This window comes from Schistocerca nitens, chromosome 1, assembly GCF_023898315.1.
Source record: "Schistocerca nitens isolate TAMUIC-IGC-003100 chromosome 1, iqSchNite1.1, whole genome shotgun sequence".
Classification (NCBI taxonomy): domain Eukaryota; kingdom Metazoa; phylum Arthropoda; class Insecta; order Orthoptera; family Acrididae; genus Schistocerca; species Schistocerca nitens.
The window spans coordinates 1,176,356,022-1,176,366,101 of record NC_064614.1 but is presented as its reverse complement, the minus strand read 5'-3'; the positions used below and the strand labels follow the sequence as shown (position 1 = coordinate 1,176,366,101).

Genomic DNA, 10,080 nt, shown 5'->3' with positions numbered 1-10,080 from the left:
TTTCCCACTCTGAATTTAGTATATTCTTGTTAAATGCAATGTTGTACTGATAAGTGGGCTCATTCTGCCAAGTTATTTGTAAATTTGACTCAATTTTATAGTCTCTGAAATAATATTCCACATCCTCTCAACCTTAAAAGTTTTATTTCATTTCCACCTCCCTTCTGTGGTGCTTCACATTTCGTCAGGCAGCATATTTTGAGAACATGGGACAAAAAAAGAGAGAGCTATTGCTTTTTAGTGACTAATGATTTTGCAGGCTTTTTATATTTTCATGAAAAATACTAAAGAACATTTATTTATAATCATGCCTCTGAATCAACTAAAGTTTCTAACATGGCCACCCTTTGCCTCAGTTGCCTCACAGGTAATTTATTCATTTGATGCAGCATATTAGCACATTCTTACATAATTAATAGTGCTTTACAATTGCCTGTGGTAAGAAACACTGAATACTCAGCAAATATATATTTGTTTATTTTAAAGGCATTATTCCATTTTTATTTGGTGAATTGGTAATTCTGTTCTACTTCTATTTTCAGTGACAACGTGTAGAGCCATTTCTGAAGAGAACAAATGACAATAAGGTTTATATATTTTTCTCTCCATAAAACTATTTTACATTTAATGTGTACATTTGTTGTGACATAATATGATGCTAGCAAACACCAAGAGATAACAATAGGGAGGAAATAGGAGGATGAGAGAGAGAGAAATATAATCTTTGTTCTTAAGCAGGTCAAGCTCCTTCCCCACTTTCACCAACAATGCTGCACATCTCAGCAACTTCTCTGCTTTCTACAGGCACAGTATATAAGAACAGCTCAGTTACAAAGAACACTCAGTCATCACTGTGATGGAAAGTTGACTAGACTGTGCTGCAGTTGTTTATATCTCTTAAGGTTTCAGTCTTAAATCCCCGAAATGTCTACAGCATTTCCATTGTCTATTAAATATGTGAGCCCGGATATAAACAAACAGTTATTAGAAGATTTTACAGGGGAAAGAACTGGTTTTGTGCAAGTAGGTGATGACCAGTGGTTTTTCCCAAGCAAGTATGCATCTGAAGGAGTTAATTTCTACAATTTCAGTGTACGGAAAGATGACACATGGGTAGTAACATTTCCTAGATCAGGTAGGATATTTTAGATGAGTGTTTACTGCTTAAATGCCTCATTTCTGAATAGCACCGCAGTACTTACTATTGATATCTTATACAAGTTTTGAGTGTGATTTTTTTAAAAATATGTTCAAATCAGGCTTACATTGTGCAATATAGATGACTACCTTAAATTAATAAATGAAACTAAGTTTTTCTCACATAATACAGAACAACAGCAGTGCTTAAGTCATCTTTCAGAAGCTTATTTCAGACTGAGTATATACCATTTGTCAATTTAGACATCACATATATTCTTTTGAGGATATCATATAATTTTTGGTTATCACAAATGTCAAATTTCCACCTGCTTGCTGCTATTTGGAACATTTTGGAACATTTTATTAGAGGCCATATTAAGCCAATTTAGAAAAACCTGTTACACTTTTTCTTTTTTTCCTCCAAAGTGGTAAAAAAATAACTTCTTTCGTTAGTCCACTTTATATATTGGTACGTACATGATTTTTATATTATTTATGGTGTGAAGAAAAGCAACATTTTCTATCTCCAGGAACAACATGGACACAAGAACTGGTATGGTTGATAGCAAATGATCTTGACTATGATACAGCTACCAAAATTCCTCTGGTTGACAGATTTCCTTTCCTTGAGTGAGTGAGTTACTATCAATAGCTTCAGTACACTAAAAATATTTTACACCACAGTCTATTTACAATATTTAGTAGTTATTTAAGGTGACTTAACTATTATCACTTTCACTTATTTAATATATACATGCAAACTGTAAAAACCATAGAAAGTCTTCTGCTAACTTCATGATGATACACTAAAAACTGATTTTTATTTTCTGCAGATTTAGCGTATTTGTGCATGATGAAGTGAAGAAGGAGCTTCTTAATCAGTCTGAAGGTGATCCAGAAAAACAGGCCCTAATAGAAAAACTCAGTAAGCCAGGATATGAACTCCTTAGTGAAATGCCATCACCTCGCTTCATCAAAACACATTTTCCATTTAGTCTCTTGCCACAAAATCTTTTAGAAGAAGGATGCAAGGTAAACACATATATATAGGATTAAATTTGTGAATTGTCTACTGAAATATCTACTAGGTAAAAATCCACAAATTGCTTCTGATCAGTACTAAACACTGTTGTTATTTTGGTTACATTAGTTTTTACCAGCATTCATACATTTTTTAGTTAGATAACAGCCGTTAAAGACCACATTAGGTGACAGTTACCCATTACTGGAGGTCGTCTTTCTAGCGCAAAATCTTTGCGGTCTTTCTCTCACTTACGCCTATTATCTTGATCTTCATCCTTTTCATTACTTGGATGGCATTGTGTCTTTTCCCACTGTGTCATTGACCATGCATTCTTTGAGCATACCTTACTGTATAGATCAGATAGTTTTTTCCAGAGATCCAAATGAAGGACTACATCTGGAACATTTTGCTTTGAACTCAGTCATAACTATGATGATAATACTAAGGATATACATATGGATCTTTAATGGAGTTGTTTCCCCTTGCTTTCTTCATTTTATGCCGTTGACCAACTATAGTTTTATCCACCTTTAGGGGTAATTTCTTACTTGAGGGACAATAGACCCACTCATCAACCCTCCTGAGAGGTCATTGGCACCTGTTACGGAAGGACTCCTTCTCCCAGGACTCATTCAGTCCTTGCATCTATTAGCCACCTAAGTATAACAGTCTGTATATTCAAATGTTTCCTCCTCTCTACCACAAGGAAGTGGATGCCAGGAGCACCCATTCATTGAGTCTGTGAGCACAATGGCATTTCATAAACTCTCCAGTACTCTTAGAGAGGAACACGCGTACTGAATAAAATTGAAGGACAGTTTTCACTCATTTTGGAATAAAAGTTGGTGAGCATGAGAGGTGTGTGCATGAGAATTTTTCTACTGGAGGAGTGCATCTTCCAGATACCATTAGAAAAATAATATAACATAACATTCGATATAAACAAAACAGGAAAGTCTTTGACAATGTTATTACTATGCGCTAAGTACATGCTTTTAAGGCGAGTCTGCTGCTTAATGAATGCTACTTGAGGTTTCATTATTTAATGCTTTTATTTTACTCATAATTCCATCTGGGTTTGTTTGATATACATATTAATACAGTCATCTGTAGCCACTGACCTTCTGTAAAAATATGTGGGTGGTTCTTAAGAGTCTACCTGAATGATGACTTCAGCTGGTGGTGTGAAGTATTCATTGAATTTTTTGAGAGCCAGTTCTGAGTCTGTCACATTACCTCCAACAAATAATAAAGATATATTCTTTTTTATTCAGCACACCACAACGTACTTGTTTGATAACCTTTCACATACCCCTCATTTTATTTGATGATTTCCTTATTAGATCATCATTGAACATAAGTTTTACATGTTTGACAATTCTAGTAACTAGCAATGCAGTCCATCTAATCATGTGGTCCAGGCAAGAATTTGCATGCTTTTGCCATCTGGAACCAACATGCTGAGCATGTGTACCATCCTTTCATCATTGACCGATTCTTGTGAAGCTGCCATTTGTTGCCCACAATGCAACCTCGCTACGCATGTTGTGTTTTCAATGCTATGCTGGCATTTTTACAATTTTTTTTTTATCTGGAACAATGTTTGAAACAACAGACCACTTTTTCAGCAAGCCAAATACATTTGTAATGGACTCAACAGTTCCATACTCAGCATGTGGTTCCTTATCTGTCCACAGAACAACACATTAAATCATTACCTTTATTGCCCTCTAACAGTGCCAGATGAAAATATGGTCAACTAAAGTTGCATAAAGAAAATTCATGAAATAATTTCTTTTTGTGTGCTACAAATTTGTTGTATCAAACATTAAGTGTTAGAGAAACTTCCAATGTGATATATTTTGTTGGAAATTAGGGGAGATAAACTAGCAGACTGAAGCTCTGAGGCAGTCATGCGAGAAATGCTCAGTAACTCAGCCAGAAAGAGAATTCTCTATAAAAGGCAAGGATTTCAGAAAGTTTCACAATAATATACACACCACTGTGGAGTGGAAAATACATTGTATATTTTTATGATCTTTAATTCTAATCATCATTAAATCATAACTTTAAAATTTCCAGTCTATACACTATTCTGAACTGCACTGTAGTCTCTTAGCTTTTGGAATTGGAAAAAATTAGGAAATCCTCCTTATTCATTGATAAAATATGATGGAGCGTATGGAGTTGCTCTGAGCATTTTGTTTGACAGAGGGAATTATATTAAGCACATAATTTTGAAATTTTAACTAAGTAAAAATACTTGCCCACTTTTTCAGGTGATCTATGTTGCAAGAAATCCAAAAGATGTCGCTGTATCCTTTTACCATCTAAATAGACTCTTCCGTACCCAAGGATATCGAGGGGATTTTAAAAAGTACTGGGACTACTTTGAAAAAAATCTCCGTAAGTATTTCTGACTGAGTCCTTGTTCAAATATTCACACCACTTCTAGTGAAGGGTATGAACTTCATGATTCCTATGTAAAAACTAAGAATTATTTGTCGAAATAAATATGAAATAAATGAACAGGCTCAGTAAGAGGATTTCTTTCTCAATGAAACTGCTGTTTTATTTGGAAATATCAAAAGTTGTTAAAAAACTAATTTGTTTGCACAGTAGATAATAAAACGTAATTCTGAATTTCTATAGAGGATGTGAACTTTTCTAGATCCATGGACACCTTATTGGACACATGTCACTGAAGGATGGAAGAGAAGGGAACACCCAAATTTGCTGTTTCTGTTTTATGAGGAAATGAATAAGGTAAAAATAAAATTTTTGAAATTTATTCTACTGAAATGTAAATAAATGTATCCAAAATAACAATTTTATAGTGTTTTGTGTTAGTCAGATTGCTTCATGAAGAATAATATGCAGTAAAATGTAATGTAAAATATGTAGCACTGAACAAAGTGAAACAACCCATCTCAAAGGGGAACCACAAAATGTTAAGTCAATGACACTACAATGTGCTTTACAGCCAATTTATCTTCCACATTAAACAGAAAATGAGGAATGGACACTACTCATAATTTTAGTACAAGCTTGTGTCCTCTGCTGAGGATGAATCACTGAGTGTGATGGGTGTAAGGACATTACCCACATTAACTAAAATTTGTGTACTGACTCTTACAAAATGTTATGTATCCTGTGGAAGCATCCAGGATCAAATATTTGACTGTATTTAGTCAAATGTGTATGGATGAATTATTTCCAATTATGTTGACCCTAGAATGAAAGTAATGGCTTTTTTGCAACTCCCTGTTGTCTGATGAAGTTATCTTGTGGAACATTACAGCTAAAGTACATAAGCTTTCTGTTCTGCAGAAATGAGCTGTATGAACATTGTTTAAAGTAGATAACAGTGCTGGTACACATTTTCTTTGGAAATTGTTAGAATATTTTGGACACTACCAGAAAGTTTTGTCTAGCCAGAGAGTCTTCAAAATTTTGTCTGAAACTTTTGTTCCTCCATAAACTTTCATTTTCTGTAGCAACTGACTGGGTTTCATATCACCAGTTTCTTATTCACTAATTACATTATTAATTTAATGTCCACTGTCCTTAAAAGTCATTAAGTCTTTCTTTATGTTGTTTCATATGTTTGTTTATTAGCCATTCAGCATGTTTATCATGCAGTTGGCTTTGTCAAAATACATTTTACATATTTCATAAAAGTATAGTCGTTACTAATTTTTACATTATACATTATACATACATATACATACATCTTTTTAGTAGTTAGTCATTTGTACATTTTACTCACATCATCATTTTACATATACATAAATACATAAACTTCTTACTAATCAGACAATTTCAGCAATAATCATTATACAGTTTACATTCAAGAATTAATTACATGGTTTTACACATTTAGTTAATGATAGTTACATTATTTCATTGTTTATACATTCCTTTCAAATTACTTCCAAGATGTTCTTCAATTGAGTAATATGCTTTATTTTTGAGCCACGTGTCTAACACCTCCTTCAATTTAAAGTGGGTGAGGGTTTTGACGGATAGTGGCAGTTTATTATATAACTTTAGACTTAGGTGTTTGTGACTGTTGTGTGTCAGTAAAGGCCTAGAATACAGTACATAAAGCATGCAGTTGTGTCGAGTGCTGTGCAAATGTAAATTCATTCTCTGTGTAAATTGTTGTATATTTTCTTTTACATAAATTAAGCAGTTATACATATAGAGACTTGGAAGTGTCATTATGTTTAATATACTGCAGTGCTCCTTACAGCTTTCTCTTGGGCCTAATCCTTGTAATCATCTAATTGCCTTTTTTTTTGCCATTTGAATACAGTTTGTGCCTGGTAATTTACGCCATAACAGAATCCCATATTATAGCTGTGACTGAAAGAATGCGCAGTAGCGAAGCATCAATAAACTTATACTGACAGAATATCTTAGTTTATACAGCAGGAATATTATGCTTCCAAGTTTGCCTGTCAGATAGCTTATATGCTCATAGCATGAAAGCCTTTGGTCTATTTTTAGTCCCAGTAGTTTGACACTGCGATTCTCTCCTTTCCGTACCTTCAGATTAAAATAAATTTCCTTTGTTTATGTGTTGTTTGTACATAACTCATTAGCAATACACTACACCCTACATTTTTCAAGAAGTTCATTATTTTTATTTATTTTTTTTTTAACCACCTCTTGCATACTTCACCTGTGGAGATCATGTTCATATCATCAGCGTATAAAACATTTTTGCAGGCTATATAGTTTGAGAAGTCATTAACATAGATAATAAAGAGGAAGGGTCCAAGAACAGAGAACTGTGGAATTCCTCTCTTAATTTTCATTAGATCTGATCTTTCATTGTTCACACACACTGACTGTTGAGTGTTATTTAAGTACTGGTATGGCTTAAACAAATTAAGTGGTTTGTCTGCAATACCATGATGTTGTTGTTGTTGTGGTCTTCAGTCCTGAGACTGGTTTGATGCAGCTCTCCATGCTACCCTATCCTGTGCAAGCTTCTTCATCTCCCAGTACTTACTGCAACCTACATCCTTCTGAATCTGCCAAACTGGCTGTCATTAAGTAATTTATTGCTCTCAAAATACATGTAAATCTGTGTATGTGAGCAGCTGTCTATGATTTTGGCGAGTATAGGGACAATTGATATTGGTCTCCCTCTATGATTTTTACCCTCCACGCTGCCCTCCAATGCAAAATTTGTGATCCCTTAATGCCTCAGAACATGTCCTACTAACCAGTCCCTTCTTTTTGTCAAGTTGTGCCACAAACACCTCTTCTCCCCAATTCTATTCCATACTTCATCATTAGTTATGTGATCGCAATACCATAATATTCAAATTTTTTAACAATTATCTCCTGTGATATTGAATCAAATACTTTGCTTAAGACTATGGTTGTTGCATGAGTGGTCAATTTCCTTCAAAAGCATTGTGAATTTCAGTTATCAGGCTTTCAATAGCTTTTATGGTTGACTGATTGGTTCTAAATCCAAACTGGCTGCAATTAAGTAATTTATTGCTCTCAAAATACATGTAAATCTGTGTATGTGAGCAGTTGTCTATGATTTTGGCGAGTATAGGGACAACTGATATTGGTCTATAGTTATCTGGCATTCCTCTGTCACCCTTTTTGTATATGGGGAATGTAACTGTAATTTTAAGGCAATCAGGGAAAATGCCATCATCAATGATTTTATTTACAAGGTAGAGTAGAGGAGCTCATATTTCCTTAGTTATAGCCTTTATTACAAAGTTACTGAATGCCAACTAGCTCTGCTGATGACGAAGAAATTGAAGAAATGTGTGATGAAATAAAAGAAATTATTCAGATAGTGAAGGGAGAAGAAAATTTAATAGTCACGGGTAACTGGAATTTGGTAGTAGGAAAAGGGAAAGAAGGAAACGTAGTAGGTGAATATGGATTAGGGGTAAGAAATAAAAGAGGAAGCCGCCTGGTAGAATTTTGCATAGAGCACAACTTAATCATAGCTAACACTTGGTTCAAGAATCATAAAAGAAGGTTGTATATATGGAAGAAGCCTGGAGATACCGACAGGTTTCAGATAGATTATATAATGGTAAGACAGAGATTTAGGAACCAGGTTTTAAATTGTAAGACATTTCCAGGGGCAGATGTGGACTCTGACCACAATCTATTGGTTGTGAACTGTAGACTAAAACTGAAGAAACTGCCAAAAGGTGGGAATTTAAGGAGATGGGACCTGGATAAACTGACTAAACCAGAGGTTGTACAGAGTTTCAGGGAGAGCATAAGGGAACAATTGACAGGAATGGGGGAAAGAAATACAGTAGAAGAAGAATGGGTAGCTTTGAGGGATGAAGTAGTGAAGGCAGCAGAGGACCAAGTAGGTAAAAAGACAAGGTGTAGTAGAAATCCTTGGGTAACAGAAGAAATATTGAATTTAATTGATGAAAGGAGAAAATATAAAAATGCAGTAAATGAAGCAGGCAAAAAGGAATACAAACGTCTCAAAAATGAGATCGACAGGAAGTGCAAAATGGCTAAGCAGGGATGGCTAGAGGACAAATGTAAGGATGTAGAGGCTTATCTCACTAGGGCTAAGATAGATACTGCCTACAGGAAAATTAAAGAGACCTTTGGAGAAAAGAGAACCACTTGTATGAATATCAAGAGCTCAGATGGAAACCCAGTTCTAAGCAAAGAAGGAAAACCAGAAAGGTGGAAGGAGTATATAGAGGGCCTATACTTGAGAACAATATTATGGAATTGGAAGAGGATGTAGATGAAGATGAAATGGGAGATACGATACTGCGTGAAGAGTTTGACAGAGCACTGAAAGACCGGAGTCGAAACAAGGCCCCAGGAGTAGATAACATTCCATTAGAACTACTGACAGCCATGGGAGAGCCAGTCCTGACAAAACTCTACCATCTGGTGAGCAAGATGTATGAGACAGGCGAAATACCCTCAGACTTCAAGAAGAATATAATAATTCCAATCCCAAAGAAAGAAGGTGTTGACAGATGTGAAAATTACCGAACTATCAGTTTAATAAGTCACGGCTGCAAAATACTAACGTGAATCCTTTACAGACAAATGGAAAAACTAGTAGAAGCCGACCTCGGGGAAGATCAGTTTGGATTCCGTAGAAATATTGGAACACGTGAGGCAATACTGACCATACGACTTATCTTAGAAGCTAGATTAAGGAAAGGCAAACCTATGTTTCTAGCATTTGTAGACTTAGAGAAAGCTTTTGACAATGTTGACTGGAATACTCTCTTTCAGATTCTGAAGGTGGCAGGGGTAAAGTACAGGGAACGAAAGGCTATTTACAATTTGTATAGAAACCAAATGGCAGTTATAAGAGTTGATGGGCATGAAAGGGAAGCAGTGGTTGGGAAGGGAGTGAGACAGGGTTGTAGCCTCTCCCCGATGTTATTCAATCTGTATATTGTGCAAGCTGTGAAGAAAACAAAAGAAAATTTTGGAGTAGGTGTTAAAATCCATGGAGAAGAAATAAAAACTCTGAGGTTCGCCAGTGACATTGTAATTCTGTCAGAGACAGCAAAGGACTTGAAAGAGCAGCTGAACGGAATGGATAGTGTCTTGAAAGGAGGATATAAGATGAACATCAACAAAAGCAAAACGAGGATAATGGAATGTAGTTGAATTAAGTCGGGAGATGCTGAGGGAATTAGATTAGGAAATGAGACAGTTAAAGTAGTAAAGGAGTTTTGCTATTTGGGGAGTAAAATAACTGATGATGGTTGAAGTAGAGAGAATATAAATGTAGACTGGCAATGGCAAGAAAAGCGTTTCTGAAGAAGAGAAATTTGTTAACATTGAGTATAGATTTAAATGTCAGGAAGTTGTTTCTGAAAGTATTTGTATGGAGTGTAGCCATGTATGGAAGTGAAACATGGATGATA

The 10,080-nt window shown here is 35.2% G+C and overlaps 1 protein-coding gene across 1 annotated transcript in view; it reads left to right on the top strand.

Moving 5' to 3' along the window:
* Positions 1–540: 540 nt before the first annotated feature.
* LOC126233203 (sulfotransferase 1C4) overlaps positions 541–10,080 on the top strand; it is a 30,915-nt gene continuing 21,375 nt past the window's right edge. Inside the window, exons 1-6 of the mRNA XM_049942847.1 lie at positions 541–587; positions 739–1,135; positions 1,671–1,770; positions 1,974–2,172; positions 4,444–4,570; positions 4,836–4,930. Coding sequence (XP_049798804.1) covers positions 925–1,135; positions 1,671–1,770; positions 1,974–2,172; positions 4,444–4,570; positions 4,836–4,930 — 732 coding nt within the window. The 5' untranslated portion in view covers positions 541–587; positions 739–924. The remainder of the gene's footprint in view (positions 588–738; positions 1,136–1,670; positions 1,771–1,973; positions 2,173–4,443; positions 4,571–4,835; positions 4,931–10,080) is intronic.